General features: G+C 65.2%; 2 protein-coding genes across 4 annotated transcripts; one reads left to right on the forward strand and one right to left on the reverse strand.

Moving 5' to 3' along the window:
• Positions 1-1083: 1083 nt before the first annotated feature.
• HGS (hepatocyte growth factor-regulated tyrosine kinase substrate) lies at positions 1084-15227 on the reverse strand. 2 transcript variants are annotated; one of them, XM_004748706.3, is made up of 22 exons: positions 15071-15227; positions 13600-13684; positions 13124-13199; positions 12635-12727; positions 10856-10979; positions 9791-9843; positions 9224-9292; positions 8448-8572; positions 7562-7640; positions 7396-7494; positions 7143-7244; positions 6525-6563; positions 6306-6449; positions 6147-6206; positions 5448-5658; positions 4919-5091; positions 4702-4842; positions 4400-4577; positions 2847-2980; positions 2641-2760; positions 2157-2246; positions 1084-1761 (listed from the first exon to the last, which is right to left on the reverse strand). In XM_004748706.3, exons 1-22 carry the CDS (start codon positions 15105-15107, stop codon positions 1651-1653), a joined length of 2343 nt encoding a protein of 780 aa, XP_004748763.1. In that variant the 5' UTR covers positions 15108-15227; the 3' UTR covers positions 1084-1650. The 2 variants fall into 2 exon arrangements, with proteins under 2 accessions (XP_004748763.1, XP_004748762.1); XM_004748705.3 differs by having other exon boundaries at positions 5448-5661.
• A 102-nt stretch (positions 15228-15329) lies between these two features.
• Positions 15330-17682, forward strand: ARL16 (ADP ribosylation factor like GTPase 16). 2 transcript variants are annotated; one of them, XM_045085690.1, is made up of 5 exons: positions 15330-15456; positions 15739-15797; positions 16205-16318; positions 16830-16951; positions 17085-17682. In XM_045085690.1, exons 1-5 carry the CDS (start codon positions 15396-15398, stop codon positions 17254-17256), a joined length of 528 nt encoding a protein of 175 aa, XP_044941625.1. In that variant the 5' UTR covers positions 15330-15395; the 3' UTR covers positions 17257-17682. The 2 variants fall into 2 exon arrangements, with proteins under 2 accessions (XP_044941625.1, XP_044941626.1); XM_045085691.1 differs by having other exon boundaries at positions 15331-15456; positions 16830-16945.
• The last annotated feature ends 1459 nt before the right edge of the window (positions 17683-19141 follow it).

Consider the following 19141-nt stretch of genomic DNA (forward strand, 5'->3'; position numbering starts at 1 on the left):
TCCTCCTCCCCCTGGAGGGCGGCCCTTGGCGCCAGCGCGGGAGCACGTTTTCTCTCGGGTCTCGCCGCCCCGCAGCCACGGAGCCAGGCCGCGCCCTGGGCCCGCGCGTCTGGGCCGTGAACTCGGGGTTCTCTGCTGACAGCGACCCTAGGGTTGTGATGGAGCCTGGAAGGGTCGGGGGCTGGGGTCGCGGGCGAGAGGGCGGGCGGTTCACCTGGGGGACGGGACCGCGGACGCCCTGGCCGCGCATCCGGCGGCCCGAACCCCCGAAGGCCCGCCGTCCTTCCCTTGCGGCGGGGGCGGGGGGGCCTTCAGCCCAGCCCTTCGCCTGCCCTGCTGGTCAGTCTCCTCTCCCAGCCGCTGTTCTGCGAGCCGGCGCGGGGCAGCACTTACCAGATCAGGAAGGCCAGCTCTCCCGGCCGTGTCTCTGGTCTGAGCTCCGATGGCCCATTGGTCCACTTCTCCATCGAAGAACAAATGCTGGGTCACCTCAGAGGTGTTCACGGTGTGGGACACGGTCCGAACTCTGGGTGCCAGGGGCTGGGCCTACAGTATCTTACAGCTTTTTCTTTTTTTTAAGATTTTATTTGACCACAAGTAAGCAAAGAGGCGGTTGGCGGTGGGGGGGAAGCAGGCTCCCCAGCTGAGCAGAGAGCCCGATGCCATGCCATGCGGGGCTCCATGTGGGGCTCAATCCCCGGACCCTGAGATCACGACCTGAGCCGAAGGCAGAGGCTTTAACCCACTGAGCCACCCAGGCGCCTCTATCTTAAGGTATTTTCTTCCAGACCACAGCTCTGCGGTATGAATCACACTCCATCCTTGGGCTTTGCAAGTCTTCCAGGAGTCAGGGCAGAGGAGTCACGGGAGGACGGCTGCTGGGCTCCCCAAGGGCACAGCTCCAGGGGAGGCTGTCTCAGGGAGGGAGCAGGATTGCAGCTGCTGCCAGAGTAGTGCCCACCCCTGGAGACTGCCCTGGGAGCCAGGCCTGTTGGGAGCCAGGCCAGCCCCAGACATGTGCCTACTTGCCCCTGTCGAGCTAGACCAGCTGCGTGCCACCTTCCTCCTGAACAGACACTCTGATACTTGTTGAAAGACATTTTATTATCAGTGTTCCACTCCGTCTCCTCGGGGCACTGGATGAAATGGCAGCTCAGAAGTGGAGAAGCTGGAGACAGCCCCCACCCTCCCGTGAGGGCCAAGGAGGGCCTGCGGACCGCCGGCAGCCACGCGGGAGGGCTCTGGGGAGCACACGCGCTAGTCGGACCACGGGCTGTGCGGTGTCCCGGGTGCAGACGGGAGGCCCGGGCTGCACGGGGAGAGGAACCCCACTCCGGCCGGCCCTCACGGGACCCGACGCACTGGGCTGAAGGCTCCCTCTCGGAGAAGGTCCTTCCCTCCACCCTCTGAGGCCCAGCCCTGGGGAAAGAAGCCCAAGACCAACTCGGGGAGATGGGGAGGAGGAAGGAGCCGGGGGGCATGAGGAGTCAGCGGGAGGGGACCGAGGGCGGGGGTGCAGGGCCACCCCGCATCAGCAGGGTCACAGCTTGGCGGGAAGAGGAAAGCGAGGCAAGAGGACGCTAGTTAGAGACGGAGGCGGTGGTTCAGAGAACCGTAGTGTTGTTCTGGACGGCGCGCTCCCAGCTGCGGTCAGTCGAACGAGATGAGCTGGGCTTCACTGCCCTGTGCCGGAGGGCCCTGTGCAGGTGGCGGCTGGGCCACTGGAGGCTGCTGTTGGGGCGGTCCTCCGGAAGGCGCCATCTGGGGGGAGGGCACAGGAACCATCAGTCCTCCCTCCCCAGACCCCGGCCTTCCCCCCACTGGCCCCCAGTCTAGCAGCTTTTCTCTAGAACGTTCCACCCTCATCTCAGCCCGGGTGCTCGGTGCCAGCAAAGCCCAGTCCGTGCCAGGCCTGCCTCCCAGCTTGTCGTGGGTTGCCTGTTGTCCTGCTCTTGCGGAGACCCCAGGGGTGCCCGGCCAGTGTCCACAGGGTTGAGTACATGCATGGACACTGCGTTGCTGTGTGCGTGCAAGTGGGCCGTGTTTCTGTCCTCACTCTGCTGGGCAGCAGTCCGGCCCGCACCGTCTCCTCCTCCTGGGACAGCCTTACCATCTTCCGCAAGCCAAGCTTGGGGGCAGCCTGGGGAGGGGCTCACCTGCTGGTACAGGGGCTGCTGCCCCGCAATGTAGGGCTGCTGCGGGGGTGGCAGAGGCGCGTCCTGGCTGGGGAGGGTGTTCATGAGACTCTGAAAATGAAGCAAACCCCATGTGAAGAAGGCCTGTATGCCAGTAAAGGGGAGGCGTTTCTTTTTCTTTTCTTTTCTTTTTTTTTTTTTTTTTTAAGATTTTATTTATTTGACAGAGATCACAAGTAGGCAGAGAGGCAGGCAGAGAGAGAGGAGGAAGCAGGCTCCCCGCGGAGCAGAGAGCCCGATGCGGGGCTCGATCCCAGGACCCTGAGAGATCATGACCTGAGCCGAAGGCAGAGGCTTAACCCACTGAGCCACCCAGGTGCCCCAGGGGAGGCGGTTCTGACTTGAAAATCAAATGCCCACCAGCTAGGAGCCTAAAGGCGGGGAAGGGAGTGGTGGGCAGCGGGGCGGGGCCTTCTCCACGTGGACGCCCCCCGCGGGCTCTCACCTGCATGCCGTAAGGCTGGTAACCGATAGACACCGACTGACTCCCCATGTAGCCCATGGCGCCAGACTGTGGAGGCTGGGACACGGCCGGGAGGCTCTGGGGGGCCCGGGAGGCCACGTTCTGTAGAGGGCAGAGTGTGATGGGAGCAGGGCTGCGGGCCCTCCCGGGGACGGGGACGGGGACGGGGAGCAGCCCGGCCCACCTACCTGATAAGCCTGGGTGGGCGTGGGCTGGTAGGACGAGTAGGCTGGGCTGGCGGTGGGCCCGGCGGGGCCCTGGGGGGCCGCCTGGGCACTGGTGGCCCCTGCTGGGTACATGTAGGCACCCACCATGCCGGGATCTGTGGAGGGAGAGGAGTGAGCTCAGTTCCCTGCAGGGGACTTGTGGAGCCAAGTTCACGTCTCCCACAGTCACAAAAGGAAACAACAGCACGGACAGGAAAGGCGCTCTGCGCTGAACGTAGTCAGAAGGAACGACCCCAACAGCACGGCTGCGGTGGAACGGCGGCCTGGGAGGGGCGGGAAATGAACGCTTCCACGTTCTGGAAATCAGGGCCTCAAGACCGAAGACGACAGGCCTAGTGAGCCTGGTCAGGTGGGCCTCCGCCCAGGGGCTCAGGCTGGCACCGCTGAAACCACTTTCTGTGCGGCCAGGAATGAATGGAGCGGGGAGCGGGAGGAGCCGCACACCGCATCTCTAAGTCCTGTCTGCTGAGAGGGCCTGGCGCGCTAAGCACGCCCCTTGCCGGGACCGGGGCTGCCTCCAGGGCTGAGCAGCAGCAACGTGAACATGGAACGGAACGTGGGAAGACAGCCCAGGAGCCACACCCGGGACCGTCAGAGCGACGAGACCGACTGTGAACTTTGAGTAAGACCGATCCGCGTGGATGGGAATGACCGAGAGCCAAGAGAAGTGCCTCCCTACAGCGGAAAGACAACGGACCGACAGGAGGGGAACGAGATGAGAAAGTCACTGGCTGACAAACGTTACAACAGCCTCAGACACGACGGAGACACTAAAACTAGCGGGGACCACTTCGGAGGGACAAGGATGCAGGCCCCATCCCCACTGAGCTGCTAACTGCCGTGGGACGGCCGGGCCTCGGCGGGGAGGAGCCCGGACAAGCTGCCCGCACATCTCACAGCCAGTGCCGGCTGCGCCTTCCTGCTCAGCGCTCCGGAGCCCAGAACACCAGCCAAAACCCGGCCACGAGGACCAGACACAACCACCGCGGGGTGGTCTGCAAAACAGCAGACCAGTGCTCTTTGATAAGTCAGTGTCATGAACACAGAGGCAAAATAAGAACATTCTAGATCAGAGATGAAAAGCAGACAAACCGCTAAAGGCAACAGCCATGGGGTTTCCTATCAGCGCAAGGGGCGTTCCCCGGAGGGTGTGGGAGAGCTGAACCCGACCCTGGATGAGGTCGCAGCACCGCCTCCGTGGCTCTCCACCTGGCCTCTGTGCCCAGGCCACAACGGCGTGTCCCCGCGTTTAGGAGATGCACGCTGACAGCGCTGGGAGCGAAGGGCATCGAGCCCGCCACCCAGTCTAAAAAGGTTCAGGAGAAAGTCCACGCGTGCACGTAGAAAGACACGGAGCAACGTAACACAACGTTAAGGTCTGGGAAATCTAGAAAACCCTTTGTACCATTTAACTTCTCTGAAAACTGAAACCAGAGCCAATCAAGAAGAGAGGAGGAAGCGCTAGCGGTCTGGCGCGCATCTTGGCCGGCGGGCGCCTGCTCCGGCCCCATTACCTGTGGCGGCCCCGGGCATGCTGGGGTAGGGGGTGCTGGCGGCGGCGGCCGGCTGGCTCATGTACACTGTGTGCATGGGGGAGCCCTCCACGGAGCCAGCAGGGCTGAAGGTGCCCGGGAAGCTTGTCGGACCCGAGGGCTGGTACAGCACACCCCCGGCCGCAGGCATGGCCTGGAGCTGGGGACAGAGAGAGAGGCGGTCAGAGCGGCCCTGGGCAGCAGCAGGAGCCCCCAGCTAGGGGCAGGGCAGCACGTGTCTGGGGGCCATGAGGGGGCAAAGTGGATGGGGGGGCGCTGCGTGCCTGGGCGTAGGGCAGGGAGAAGGCGGGCATCTGGGCGCGCATCTGCACGGTCTGCTTCTGCTGCTCCAGGCGCAGCTGCCGCTCCTGTTCCTGCTCCCGCAGCCGCTGCACGGCCAGCTGCCGCTGCACCTCCAGGTACTCCTGCGGGCCACGGGGCAGCCGTCAGCACGGTCCCCGAGCTGGGCCACCCCCCCGCCAGCGGGGCCGGACACCCCACCTGCTTTTTCTGCCGCATGATTTCCAGCTTCTGAGCCAGCTGGATCTGGCGCTGGCGCTCGGCCTCCTCGGCCGCCCGGCGAAGCTTCTCCCGGTGCTCCTCCCGCAGGGCACTCAGCGCCCCCCGGGCGTCGCGGATCTGCGCCAGCTTGTCCTGCAGCCCCTCGTAGTAGACTGCGGGGAGAGGGCCGCGCCGCGAGTGTGTGGCGCGGAAGGGGAGCGCCCACAGCCCAGCGCCTCACCCTCGCCCAGCCAAGTGCCGATGCGCGGGGCACCGCCGGCCTCTGGGGTCCCAAGGTCAGGGCCCGGCCGGGATTCTTCTTGGAGTGGACGGTGCTACGCTCGCCAGGCCGCCTCCCACCGCTGGGACCTTCCGCGTTGCCCACGGCCCAGAGACGCGCTCTCAAGAAGCTGCTGTCCCGGAGGGTTCCCGCCCGAGGACCCATCCCCACGGCCACCACGAGCGGCTGGCACGGAACGCTCCCATGACCCCACGCCGATGGGGCCCCCTGGGAGTTGGCGACACCTACGCCGGCGCTCGTCCAGCTGGTTGAGCAGCTCCAGCAGCCGCGGGTGCATGCCGTTGATGGACTGGAAGAGGGACAGCACGGCCGAGTCGTTGGTGATGCTGCGGCCCCGCACGTGGTTGCTCTTCATGCGGTTGACAAAGGTGGTGACGGCGTTCTGCAGGGCCTTCAGGAACTGAGCGTGGCTCTCCTCCGACTCCCCGTTCTGGTACTGCTGCTGGGGACACACGGCGGGCTCTCGCGGAGCTGCCTCCAACCCCAGGCGTGGGGGCCCCATCCCCCCAGGGGTGCTGCGAGAGGACCCCATTAGCACACACGCAAACACTGAGACCCAAGGAGGCTCAGTTCACACACGGGGGCGTGGCGCTGGCCGGGGCAGAGCTGGCTGCAGCTCCGGCAGCCTGGCTTGCAGCCCCTCTGCCCCTGCCCCGTGCAGGGCCTGCCTCCCTCGAAGAGACCCTGGTCCCTTAATCCAGGGACCAACGGAGCCCAGAAGCTCCAGGACAGAGCAAGGACTCAGTTGGGTAGTTCCGGGCTGCCCTAGAATATTCTGATCTCTTCTAGGCAGCAAGTGGCCCTGTTCTGGGTTCCATCGAGAGCTCTGGGTTGGAATGGCTTGCCCCTGAGAGGTCACTGTGGGCAGGGCTCAGCCGTGTCAGGAGAGGGTGCCCGTGTGGGGCCTGTGAGGGAGCCACAGCTTACCTCGCCAAAGGGGCCACTGGACGGAGCTACGGGCTGAGCATCTGTCTCCGGGAGGGGAGTCTGGAAGAAGGCAGAGGAGGTGAGGGGTCCGTTGGCCAGTCGCAGGGCACCCCCCACCCAGCCCAGGACTGTGGGCCCGGAGTGCCGAGCGCCACCCACCTCCAGTGCGCTGGCAGGGACAGCGTGGCCCTCCGCAGGCGGGGCGGCCGGCTCCGTCAGGGGCGCGGGCGCGGACGGCGTCGGGCTCTTGCGGGCCTCCTCCTGCTTCTTCTCCCAGTAGTTCCGGTTGAGGTACCGGGCGAGCTGTGCACACAACGAGTGTCACCCCCAAGGGCCGGGGATGGCAGGGGAGGGCCCTGCACGTGGGGACGCCCTCACCTCAGGGTCGATGTCCTCAGCCAGCGGCGCCGATGAGGTCTGGGGAGACACAGGCCAGAGCAGCCGTGACCCACGGGCTCCAACACATTCCCAGCTCCTCCCAGGCTGTTGCTTGGGAGGCTGGGATGCCACCGTGGTGACAGCAGACCCCAGGCAGCGGCCGGTCCGTCTGAGGGGCCCCCAGGGGCTCTGTGACTGAACAAGGCGCAGGGCAGTAACCCCCCCAGCCTTCCCAGCAGCGACAGCGCCGGTCCCGACGGTGGACCGCACAGCTGTTTGTGCGCCCTCTGACCTGGCCCCACCCAGAGCCCCACCAAGCTTACCCTGGCTTCCTGAACCTTCCGTCCCGCCTGCCACCCACCCCTATTCAAAGAGGGAGGCAAGGCCAGAAAGAGGCAGGCCACCTCCGACCCCAGCGTGTGCCGCTTCCTCTCACGCTGGGGAGGTCCTCCGACTCCCCAGTGTCCTCCTCCCCCACAGGGAACCCCTGACCAGGAGCGCAGAGCTGGTGTGGGCCAGGCTGGACCACGACCCTCCTTGGCTTGATCAGACCATCCTTTCTGGGGCAGCCCGCCCCCCCCTCGCACGAGAAGTGTGGCCCGGCATGCGGGTGCTCACCACGGGCGACGAGTACAGGCTGCTGGCGGGGGGCGCCGACGAGGCCACGGGCGCTGGCTCAGCCTTGGGGTACGTGGCAGCGGCGTAAGCCGACTTCTGTCTCTGTGGGAGACAGGAAGGGTCCCCGTGCACATGGGCCAACCCCATTCTCCTCTGCCTTCCCCAAACACCCAGGGGCACCCCTCCCCCGGCGCCCCCGCACCAGGGAGCCCCTCCCCCTCCCCCCCCCCCCCCCCCGCCCCGCGTGGCTCACCATCCTCTCCTTCTCCTCGGCCTCCGACTGCGACAGCGCCAGCGCCAGCTGCAGCTCCTCCTCCTCCTGCAGCGCCGTCTCGTCCCGCTTGGGGGGCAGCTGGGGATACACGGGCTGGTGAGCGGGGCTCAGGAGCGAGGCACCCCCAGGGACCCACGGTCCGTACCTGGGACTGCTGGGACAGGGGGCTGGTCAGGTACTCGGGGGGCAGCTCCGTTGTGGACGAGGCCTTTCCTTCCGCCTTCCTGGAGGAGAGACGACACTGGGTGGCTGAGCAGCACTGCCCGGCCCCCAGCAGGCCCGCAGAGCGAGGACAGCAGGGCCACGGGCAACGCTCTGGGGAAAAACTGCCGCGTCAAACCAGCTGTGCCGCCGCTGGGACACGGGACCCCAGCCTAAGCCCCAGGCCCCTTTCCTGGAAATGAGGTTCAAACACAGGAAAGGAACTTCCCAAGACAGCAGCCTGCCTGCAGACACCAGCTAACCAAGGAAGGAGATCCCTGGGGGCACGGGCCCCCGGGACGGCTGCATGGAGACGAACAGCCTCGTTCTGGAATCACACAGGGAGTGTACACGAGACCCCAGACCCAAACCAAGGGGGCACCACACCAGCCCAGGCCCTTGAGAGACGCACATGTCAGGACAAAGAGGCTGCAAGCAGACTGTGTCACAGGAGCAGAGCCGCCGCGACGGCCACCTGCTATGTGCTGGGGGCCCGGGTGGGCCTGACGGGGACAAAACTGGCACAGGACCTGACTGGGACCGGTCACTCTCAGAGCTTCAGAATGGACACGACACGCGGGACACCCGAGCAGATGGAGAAGGGAGACCGCGCCTTTAACCGAGGAACCTGGGAGGAGCCCATGCCCCGTGGGGTCGGCTTCCCGCGCCCGTATCTTTTCCCTGTTTGACGTCCGAGCTACTAAGCTACAAAGCAGACAAACTGACAGACAAACCCCAAATCAGGAAAAGCAACCTGGCCCGCGGGAACACAGCCGGCCCACGGGTGCACAGCCGGCCCACGGGTGCACAGCCGGTCTGCGAGGACTCACTTGTTCAGCTGCTCGTAGCACGGCTCGCACACGCGCACCTCCTTCTCGATGCCAAACTTGGGGATGGTGGAGTACTTGGATGAGCACTTGCCGCAGAAGATCTGGCCGCACGCCCGGCAGTGGTGCTGTGACATGGGGCGGGTGAGGGTGCGGCCTGGGGCTGGGCCGCTGACCTCTGGCACCCTCCCCATCCACTGCTGCCCGCCACACGAGGTGTCAGCCAGGCCTCCCAGGGTGGGCAGAGGAGAGAGACTACCCAGACCCTAGGGAAATGGCACGTTTCCAGGCTCTCAACTGCAGCCACCGTTTGGGGGAAAAGAAGTCAAATTAAAAAGAAAATTTCGTAAGAATCATGCACAAATTAGGCCGGGAGGGAAGAGGCTTTGCTGACGGTGGCCCAGGGAGTCTGCTCAGACGCCTGCCTCGGCCTTCGCCATCACGGCCAGTGCCTCAGGAGGGGGGAGATCGGCCGCGGGAGGCCCGGAGCACACGGGTGGGGAGCCGCGGGAGGCCCGGAGCACATACCCGAGCCTCCCGAAGCCCCAAGGCTGCAGCACTCCTGTCCCCTGGGGGACAGAGCTGTGTCCAGGCTTCACTGGGCAGCACAGACCATCGGACTCGGGGCCCCTGGTGGCCCCGCTCCCCACAGAGCTAGGGGCTGGATCTGCTCCACGCCCCACGGGGTCAAGCCAAGAGGAAAAGGACCCCAAGTAGCTCCAGTGGCCTCGCAGGGACAGTGGGGGCCGTGGAGTCGGCCCTGGGGTGGGCACACTCACCTTGCGGGTCACCACCCCGAACTGCACTCGACAGCGGTGACACTCCTCGGCGTCCACCCAGTCAGGGGCCTGGGGTGGGGAGGACAGGCAGACTCAGGATCGCACGGGCCCCCGGCCCGGCCAAGACCCCACTGTGGGCTCAGGGGCCGAGGGCCCAGTCTGCGAGGCCGGAGCCCACCCCAAACGGGCACTCCTCTGTACAGGCGTGAGCGCGGACTCCCTGCGGCTGGGGGGCAGTATCCGCCCGAGCCACACGAGCCCGACCGGCCAGCTGCGATCCAAAGGGAGCCCACGGAGGCGCGGCTGCCCCGCCCACGCGAGTCGTTTCTCAGACGAAATGGCAGCTCACCCACGGACCTTCCCCCGCACAAGCTGGGACCCCGGGACCTCACTTCTGCTTCCTTAAAGCAGCCGGATTCCTGGGGTGCCCGGCTGGCTTACATGGAAGAGTGCGGGGCTCTCGAGCTCAGAGTCACGAGTTTGAGCCCCACACAGGGTGCAGGGATTACTTAGAATAAAGAGAGAGAGAGACAGCCAATTCCTCGATACCCAGCGCCCGGAACTCACTCTCTCTGCAGCAAACATAGCATCACTCTCCTTGAACTCTGGGAAGACGTGTCCTGGAGAGAGAAGACCGTGGTCACCGCCAGTGCCACCCTGGTGCGTGAGGCCCTGACAGCCTCAGCTGTCCTTGCCTGGTCTGCCCCAAGACCTTCAGGAGCCAGGTCCTAGCTCTGGGCACCCACCTCCCCAAGCAGACCTACAAGAGGAAGCCCAGAGCCCCTGGGCAGCAAGTGCAGTGACCCAGCACCAGGCAAGGGAGCCCGGCTGTGTGACCCTGCCCCAGGGCTTGGGGCCTGGCCTCACTCCCACCACATCGAGGCCTCACAGATCTTCCCTGAACCTCCTGTCCCTCTCCCGGCCCCACACCTCAGCTCCCTGTACCTTTCAGGACTCTTAAAATAGACGCCCCAGGTTTTTATGGAGCCACAGACCCCTCAAGGACGCCATAAAGTTTTGGGCTGTCTCCCCAGAAAAGCGAACGCGAGCATTCCCCCACCACCGCGTGCCCGGGATTCAGGGCCTGAGGCCAGCTCACAGACGCGGACAGGACCCTCATCACAGTCTCCACGGGGTCCTACTCGCTCGTAGCCACCGAATGCTAGCCCTGCTCCGTGCCTTATCTCAGGGCCTGCGCACAGGTGGGGGCCGCCCTAGTCCCAACTCACTGCCCCGTGCGAGCACTGTCCACGGCCTTCCTTGTCGCGCCCCTCTCTCCAGGACTTCTCCCACTCCTCGTGCTGAGTCAGCCCCCAAAGGCCAGGGTCCCCGGCTCCACTTCCTTCCTAGGACCCAACGCGCGGGAAGTAGCTCCTCGGCTCAATCTACTCGCTTGGCTGTGATCCGCCACAGGCCCTTGCCCTGCCCCGACCAGGCGTGAGGTCAGGAAACGTAGGGGCTCCGGAGCCCAGAGCACGCTGCCACCGCCACCGGTCACACACTGTGGTGCTGTCCCCCTGCCCTGGGCAGGGCGCACACAGCCTTCCTCGGCTCTGCCTGGGGCAAAGCAGCCCCTCAGCTCATCCGAGGTGGCGTGCCGAGCCTGGGACCCACAGACCTCGCCCCACACACCTTCCACCTTCATGATCTGGTACGTGTCCTGGACCACCTTGTACTTGGGCTCGTTCCGGAAGGCGTGCGCCCAGGCCTGGATCAAGTACAGAATCTTGTTCCGCACGTTTACTTCCGCCTGCCGCTGCCCGGGAAAAGAGAGAAAGAAGCACAGTGACGACGGTGGAGGGAGACGCGAGCACCAGCGACGTCTGTGTGACAAGTGGCAGGAAGACTGCGTCACTCTGAGCGTGCGGGGAGGCAGAGGTGGGGCCGGTGCCCCGCAGGGGACACTGGGGCCAGGCATGGACCCACTCCCCAGGCCCAGCCCTCCGCCATGAAGCCCCGTCCCCAAGGACACACTCATCACAGCGGTGTGCCCACTCAGGGCCTGACTCTTCCTTAATGCCCTGGGCAAAGCTGGGGAGTCCCCGAAGACTGGCTCCCCAGGCCCACTACCCTGTAACCACCTGCTTCTTCCTCTCCTGCCCCAGGAGCTTGGCTGTTAGAGGCCCGTTCTGAAAACCGGTGTGGCTCCCGCAAACCCCAGGCTCCACCAGGCAGTGCCCACCAGCCCCGCGCTGAGGGAGCAGATGTGAAGCCGGCCGCCTCTCCTCTGCTCGTGGCCAGCCTGGGGGGTGGGGGGCGGGCACCCCAGGAGCTGCCCCACGCGCAGAGCCACCACTTCCGCCAGCTGAGCACACCATCGGTCACGTTCCTAGAGCTCTCTGGGAGACACTCAGGAACATGGCAGCAGAAAGCCGCTCCTGGGATGCCAACCACGTGCACCCACTAGGTTTCCAGTGATCCCCTGTAATCTGCATCCGTCAGTAGGTCTGTTTCCTACTGGGTCCCTCCCTTTCTCCACGGGGGCACTAATGGGCTCAGATCACTTGCACCACGTGCAGGACACGACCTTGGAACATGAGAAGTGCAGGGTCTGACCCTTCTGCTCTTTCTGCCACAGCAAGGACTGGCTAGGTCACTAGTTGGGGCCCAGCTCAGGTCCCACATGGGCTCTCGGCCACGTGAGGCCACGGGCACCCACACGGGCCAGGAAGCTGAGGCCCTGCCCACTAACGGTAGGAGAGACAGTGTCCGGGGCTACGCTCTTTGGCCACTGCCCCAGTCACCTCACCCCTGTGGGATGGACGCACCCCTTACTGCCTGCTCTGCATCACACAACCCGCCAGTGTCACCACCCACATCACAATCCCTGCAGGTGGGCAGCTGTGGCCTGTGGGGCCCTGGGCGGTGGCCTGTGTGCATTCTCTCCCACAGCTCTGGAGACCCGTCCCTCCCCTACAAATGGAGGGTGTGAGACCCACTCCCAAGGTGTCCCTGCTGTGCCGCGTCCCCCAGCCTCCCCGTATAGACATGTCGGACACGCACACCTCCCTGCCTGGAAGCTGGGTGGGACTCCCCCAGGCACCATTTGGGGCTCCCCCCAGGCCTCTGCCCACACAGCGCGCTCACAGCCGCTCACACACACACACACACACACACACACAGCTCCTTCCCCTCCTCCTCTACCACCCAGTGAGGCTCAGAGCCCTGCCCCTGGGAAGATGCCCCTGATTCCCCCCCAGGAAGAGTGGGGTCTCCCCTGCGTCCCTGTGTGCTTCCAGTAAAGCCCCAACGTCATCAAGCTGGGGTTCCCCAAGTGCGGGGACCACCAACGCTCGCCTTCCTGTCCCCGGTTCTGCCTGGGGACCTGTGGCTGCTCCAGGTGCTGGCCAAGCCCCAGAGGCACGGGCGCGGCCTCGGGTACGCGGGCTCCCCGGCGCCGCCAGGGCCCACCTTCAGCAGCTCCTTCAGCTCCTCCATCGTCTGCTTGTTGGCCACCTCGTCGTGGACCGTCTGGCCGCAGTTCTTCACCACAGACTCCATGACCTGGGGGACCCGAGGGAGGACAGGCTTGAGCCACCGCGTGGGCCAGGGACAGCTGCCTTGGACAGGTCCACCTCCCGAGGAGAAGACAGGCCCCTCGGGCAACCAAGCCCACCAGAAGAGTCCCTGTGGCAGCTCCGAGTCAGGCAGTAAGTGACGCTACACATGCTCCTTCTGACTCTGTTTCGTACCCCCAGGGGCAGAGATGAGAATCCATCTTAGTGCCCTAAGTCTGCCAGGTTCAGGTGGGGTGGTCAAGGCACTGCCCTCCGTCAGGGCCGCTCTGACCTCCCCACACGCCCCAGGCAGGCGGGTGAGGCCCCAGGGTCAAGCGGTCCCTGCCCTCTGGAGACTGGGGTGGCGACTCTGGAGGGGGCCAGCATGCGGGGGTCAAGTTACCTCCAGAGCGTACAAGGCCACGTGAGGATTCTTGTCGTTGACTTTCTTTTTGATGGAACTCACGGCATATTTGGCTCTGAAAGAAAAGGGGGTTGGTAAAAGAGAAGAAAAGAAAAGCCCCTTAGAAGCTGAGTTGAAAAACCTCCATCCTCTAATCTTCCAAATCCCCAAGCAAACGTTAAGCACCTGCTTCCTGCCTCTGCCTGCCTCTGTGCCTGCTTGTGCTCTCTGTCTGTCAAATAAGTAAATAAAATATTTTAAAAAAAAAAAACCCTTCCCTTGTCCCCAGATCCCCAAAACCCCAGCATGGAGACCGCGCGATTCTCTGCCCAAGGCCTAGCGTCCTCGACATCCATCGCGGCAGGACGCGGCAGGACGCGGCGGGATCGCGGGGCGTCTGCGCGTACCAAGGGAGCCGGGAGCGCCATGCTGCCGCCCCTCCTGCTTCTGAGCAGGCACAGACCCTCCTCACTTACTGTGTGTCCCCCTGGCGGATGAGGTCACAGATCTGCAGGATGGACTCCCAGTCGGTCTCCAGCAGAAGCTGGCTGGTGGCTTTGTCTATGGCAAAATCACACCGTTACCGGGGCTTATCCTCTCTGACTCCCTGGCCGGCCCCACCGCTCAGCAACAGAGAGAAAGAACCGCCTGCTTCCCATTTAAAACATTTACACGGAATGGAAAACCACATGAAAATCCTCTTGATGCCCAACAGTCACGAGTGCTCTCCTTCCAAGAAACAAGGCAAACAGCTTAGGAAACGCCTCCAGCACGCCTGCTGCGCACCTGACCCAAACACGCCGGTGATCCCCGAGTTCCCACACCGCCTCCCGAGCACTGTCCTTTCTCCGCCGTCTTTACCCACAAACACAACGAAGCCGAGAACGGAGGTCACTGCCCCAAGTCACCCGGCTTGCCGGTCTGAGCCAGGCGGGCTTTCACACGACCCTCCGCCGCCTCAAGCCCCAGTCCCCCGTTTTCCCCACGTTGAACCTGCCCGATGCGATCGCAGCTGGGGCCAGGACGGAGCCAGGACTGACCTCCGGGAAGTATTCTTCAGCTAACACCTGTACGCTCTGCCCATCACAGCTGCCTCACGCGCACACCCGCTCTGCTGCCCCTGCCCTGCTGCTCTCCTCCCTGGACCCGGGGGACGGGGCGGGGGGTGGCTAATAAGGCGCGTGCACACCCAGCTCGGATCCCGTAGTGACTTCTGGACTGCGCTTTGGAGGGCTGAACCACCCCTCCGCCTGCACGTTCTCAGAACAAGAGAGGTGCCTCATCTGAGGTCTCCTCCACGGCCACGTCCAGGGAAAAAGGCAGGCTCCGGCCCACTGCGGGGCACCCCGGACACCCACTCCCAGAGAGCCCACCCAGTTTCACGTGCCGCCAAACATCTATTTCCTTTGGCTAAAACTGATGACCTCCAGGACGCTCAGAGAGGATGGGCCGTCCGCCCCTGGCAGGGCCTCCCCGGAGCCCGGCGGGGACAGACGGGGAAGCAGGCTCTAAGAGCGCGGCAGGTCCCGGGAGGACACTACCGGCTCCACCCTGCGGAGCCCGGTGTTTGGGGCACCCTCGGTTCCCCTGCAACCTAGGATCTGGGGCGGGGGCCTATCGGACTCGGTCGCCCCTTTTCGTGACTCAGGACTCGTGGCCCGCTCAGTCGGATGCCCGAGGGCCGCGGGACCGATCATTTCCCCGGGGCCCGGACCGCCCCTGGCCCGGGAGCGGAGCCCCGAGCACAGTCGCCGCGAGCGCGCGCCCGGCCTCCTCCGCGGCCCCTCACACACTCGGGTCGCGGCCCGCGCCCAGCGCCCTGGACGGCCGGGTCCCCGCACCGCCGGCGCGCCCACCCACAGCCCGGGGGCCCGGGTCGCTCGGCGGTCGTCCCCGGGCTCGGCTCCCGGGATGCTCGCCAGCCTCGAGGGGCGGAGGCCGCGTTACCTAGGAGACGCTCGAAGGTGCCGCTGCCGCGCCCCATGGCGACCCTGGACCCCGACCCGACGCCGCTGCGCTCTCCGCTGCGAACCGGCGCGCCCCCGACTTCCGCTTCCGCCTTTCCCTCGGGCGCGCGCACACGCGCGTCACCAGGGCGGGCCGCGAGCCTCGAGCCGCGAGGAGGCGGGCTTTTCTACTGGCCCCAGACGCAGTGCGCCGATTGGGCGCCGAGAACCAATGAACAGCTCGGACGTGAGGCCTAGCCAATGAGAGCGGACGGAGGGCGGGACTTGCGCCGAGCTACGGGGGCCGGCTGGGGTCGGCGGCCGTGATGTGTCTGCTGCTGGGGCCGTCGGGCGTCGGGAAGACGCTGTTGGTGAAGAGGCTGCTGACTATCCTTCCCGCCGGCGGGGGCCGGGCGGGCGCGGGGCCGGGCGGCTGGTGCGGGCGTCGGGTGCTCCCGGGGGCGCGGGGCCGGCGGCTGGTGCGGGCGTCGGGTGCTCCCGGGGGCGCGGGGCCGGGGCCCGGGGCGGGCGTCGGGTGCTCCCGGGGGCGCGGGGCCGGCGGCTGGTGCGGGCGTCGGGTGCTCCCGGGGGCGCGGGGCCGCGGCCCGGGGCGGGGTGCGGCCGCCGCCCGTCTTCCCCTCCCGGCTCGGGATCCTTGACTGCCCGCACAGCTGAGCTCCGGGGATGGGAAGGGCGAGCTGGGCGACCCGCCGCCGACGCGGCCCACGGTAGGCCTCCGCGCTCGGGCAGGAGCGGCGGGCTTCAGGGGAAGCTGGAGCCGGCGGTGGTCGGGCGGGGCGTCCTGCCTCCCGGGGCCCGGCTGCGGCGGACGTGGGTGGGCGCCTGGCGGGGCCCCGAGCGCCCGCCCCGCGCCCCTGGTCGCGCTGCTTCCCCTGCGCGCCCCAGAGGCGACCCGCACGGATGGGGGTCGGAGCTGCGGCCGCAGCCCGCTCTGGGGCATCGGGCCTGGACTCCGGAGGCCGCTTCGGCCTTGCTGGCGGGGGCGGCAGGGTCTCGGCCCTCGAGAACGGGCACCGTGGGGTTCGGACCAGCGCGGACGGCGGCGCGCGCTCCTCCCCGGGAGTTCCCAGTGGGGAAGCGCTTGTGTCCGTCGTGCCCCGGGGTTTTTCCGCAGGTGGGCACCGACCTGACGGACATCGTGGTGCCGAGGAGGGTCACCGTTCGGGAGCTGGGGGGCTGCATGGGACCCATCTGGCCCAGCTACTACGGAAGTTGCCGCTGTCTCCTGGTAGGTCACGACCGGAGAACTTGTTCAGCCGCGGGCTGGTGCCGGACCGCACTCCCCACCGGCTGGAGTTTGGGTTCCCGGGCAGTTGTGCTGGTCGCCGGCTTCCTTTTGGAAATCCAGCTGGACCCCTGGCGCTTGAGCCCACGGGGCTTGCGGGCAGCAGGGGTCCTCCTCTGCCCGGAGCGAGCTTGCTCTCTGCACCGCTCCCCTGCCCGTGTTCTGTGTGCTTGATCTCTGCATGGCCCGTCCCCTAGCACGGCCTGTGCCCCAGATCCCCGGGCCCTGCCTGGGAGAATGGATGCCACGTAAGTAGAGAGAGTCCTGGACGGGCGGAAACAAGCGGCCACGGGTCACTCTCGTGCGACTCGTTTCTCTTTACCTCCACTGACCCCAGGCCCCTTGTTCAAAGTCATTTTGCTTTTCTGAGCCAGGTTATGACGCTCAAGGAAGGGGATTCGGGAAGGACTGTCTCCCTCACCGGGTGGCCCTGCTCTGCATTTTTCTTCCCTAGTTCATGATGGACGCCGCTAACCCCACTCAGCTGTCTGCGTCCTGCGTGCAGCTCCTGGGTCTCCTTTCTGCAGAAGAACTCGCAGGAGCGTCGGTCTTGATACTCTTCAATAAGATGTACGGGTCTGTCATCCTGGAGAGCGTTGGGGTCCCCCCGTGAGGAGGTCCCTCGGAGCATAGCCATGGGGGGGCGTTTAGCGGGGGTTGGGATGGGCCTGTGGCAGCTCACCTGGACAGGGCGCTTTTTCTGCTCCAGTGATCTGCCCTGTTACATGACCGTGGAGGAGATGAAGTCCTTGATGAGGCTCCCAGACATCATTGCTTCTGCCAGGCAGAACGTCAGCACGGTGGAGATCAGCGCCCGCAGGGGCACTGGCTTGGCGGCAGTGCTGCGCTGGCTCCAGGACACCCACAGAGCCGACGGCTGACCCACTGCCAGGAGTAGCACCACTGGCCGGCCCTGGGGAGGAGGCGGAGAACAGCTCTGCTTGGTCTCCGTCAATCTGTTCTTACAGGGGCCGGATGGCTCCACAGAAGTCTAGGGGATGGGCTTCTGGCCCGAGTTGCAGTGCTGTGTAAACAGGAACCCCGGTTCCAGAAACTCTAGACAGCTGGCCTCTGAAAGAGATCGTCCCCAGGGCTGGAAGGTGGACAGGGTGTCCTATGCCCATGCTGGGCTGACGCTCCCGGGGTGTATTCCCTTTCCCAGAGCTGTTTGGACTGCACAGCCCCACAGACACGGTCTCTTAATGTGGTACAGGCTGTACCTGTTGAGTCTGTGACAGGCTGCCAACACGACCCCCGCTGTATGAGGCTGTTGTCAGAAAGATCTGAGCGTGCAGTCGGAACGAGAATGGTGTTTTCACTGGTTCTTCTGCTCAGTGCACGGTCGGTCGTCGCGGGGGAGGGCGTAGTGGTCCTGCAGGTAGGCGAGGGCGGGGGGGCAGCTCTGAGAGATCGTGGGAGGTCCCGGCAAGCTCATCCTGATTCCCGCCGAGGGGGCCTGCAGGAAAACGGGTGCATTCGTGTCCTGGGGCCTCCGTCACTAAGTGCCACAGACTTGGTGGCTTAAAACCACCCAGATCTACGCTCACAGTTCTGGAGGTCAAACACTGATCACACGGCTGGTTCCTTCTGGAGGCCCCGAAGGAGAATGCATTCCTCGCTTCTCTCCTGGCCTCCAGCAGCTGCCGGCCGTTCTTGATATAACTCAGCTTGAGACTTGCAGACCTGGAATCCCTGTGTCTGTCTTCATTGCTTTTTTCTCCTTATAGGGACACCGGTCACTGGATTTAGGGTCCACTCTAAATCTAGGATGATCTCGAGATCTGTAGTTATATCTGTAAAGACGTTTTTTGGAAATAGTGTCCCATTCCCCTGCTTCCAGGGCTCCAGGGAGAGGTGTTAGGCCGCTGCGGTTGGTTGAGAAGCCTTCTCCTGGGTGTGGTGGTGCGTTTTCTACAAATGGCTTTCTCTGTCCCAGCTGGCAGTGGAGGCTAGCTGGGCTGGGAAGGAACCCCGTCGTGCAGAGCAGAGTGGTGGCCTGGGCCCCACCAGGGTGGTCTCCAGTCGGCCACGTTGCTGGGGGCAGGGAGTATTGTGTGCAGGGGTTGCAGACCATGCCTCGGAGGAGCTCTGGCAGAGACCACCGGCCGCTGGGGCTCCGGTCCGCCTGCCACCGCGTGGAAGCACTCCTCCCTGGGAAGGTTTGCTACTGCTGCACACTGCTGTCACTGCCCTTCCGAGTCACACCACACAGCCGCGCGTGCCAGTGGCCTCACCCACGGAGTCCTCGTGGATTTCAGTTTGGTACCCAGCATAACTGGCTGTCCACCCCCCTTCAGACAACTTGAGCACAGCACACACTCAGGAGACAAGCACCTGGCTCCATCTCTAGGGGTGACCCCAAGCTGGGGTCCATCTTGGATTTGGGCCTGGTCACCCATGATAAAGCCAGCCTGGGCCGAGTTGGTGAGTTCTTGGGACACTGACAGGCTCGAGGGGACTGCATCCTGTGGCTGAGCTGAACCTGGATTTGAAAGGCAAACCTCCAGCCACAACCCATTCCCACCTTGCTTTCACACCACGCTTGGCGATGTGTCCAGGAGCATGGGTTCTCTCCGGGAGCGTGTTCACCCCTGGCTTGCCACCCTACCCCCGTCCCGGAATCCTAGCACGGGAAGGGTGCCAACCACTGAGGGAGCAGCACGCCCCCCGCCCCACCACTGCCACCCGTATCTGCCGCCACAGTGGACCCAGGGCTCCTGGGTACCTGATGTCGGGGACAAGGCCCGTGCCACACACAAACAGCCC

This window comes from Mustela putorius, unplaced genomic scaffold, assembly GCF_011764305.1.
Source record: "Mustela putorius furo isolate JIRA1106 unplaced genomic scaffold, ASM1176430v1.1 tig00000873_pilon_pilon_pilon, whole genome shotgun sequence".
Taxonomy (NCBI): Eukaryota; Metazoa; Chordata; class Mammalia; order Carnivora; family Mustelidae; genus Mustela; species Mustela putorius.

Excerpts from the sequence above, each read along its gene's own strand:
- HGS (XM_004748705.3), bottom strand. The coding sequence starts at position 15,107 with ATGGGGCGCGGCAGCGGCACCTTCGAGCGTCTCCTAG. Across the intron at positions 7,641-8,447 it reads TGCTACGAGCAGCTGAACAA|GAAGGCGGAAGGAAAGGCCT; the intron begins GTGAGTCCTCGC and ends TCTCTCCTCCAG. Across the intron at positions 4,578-4,701 it reads TCTCCCTGCCCTACGCCCAG|CTCCAGGCCATGCCTGCGGC; the intron begins GCACGCAGCGCC and ends CTCTGTCCCCAG.
- ARL16 (XM_045085690.1), top strand. The coding sequence starts at position 15,396 with ATGTGTCTGCTGCTGGGGCCGTCGGGCGTCGGGAAGACGCTGTTGGTG. Across the intron at positions 15,457-15,738 it reads GTTGGTGAAGAGGCTGCTGA|AGCTGAGCTCCGGGGATGGG; the intron begins CTATCCTTCCCG and ends GACTGCCCGCAC. Across the intron at positions 15,798-16,204 it reads CGCCGCCGACGCGGCCCACG|GTGGGCACCGACCTGACGGA; the intron begins GTAGGCCTCCGC and ends GTTTTTCCGCAG.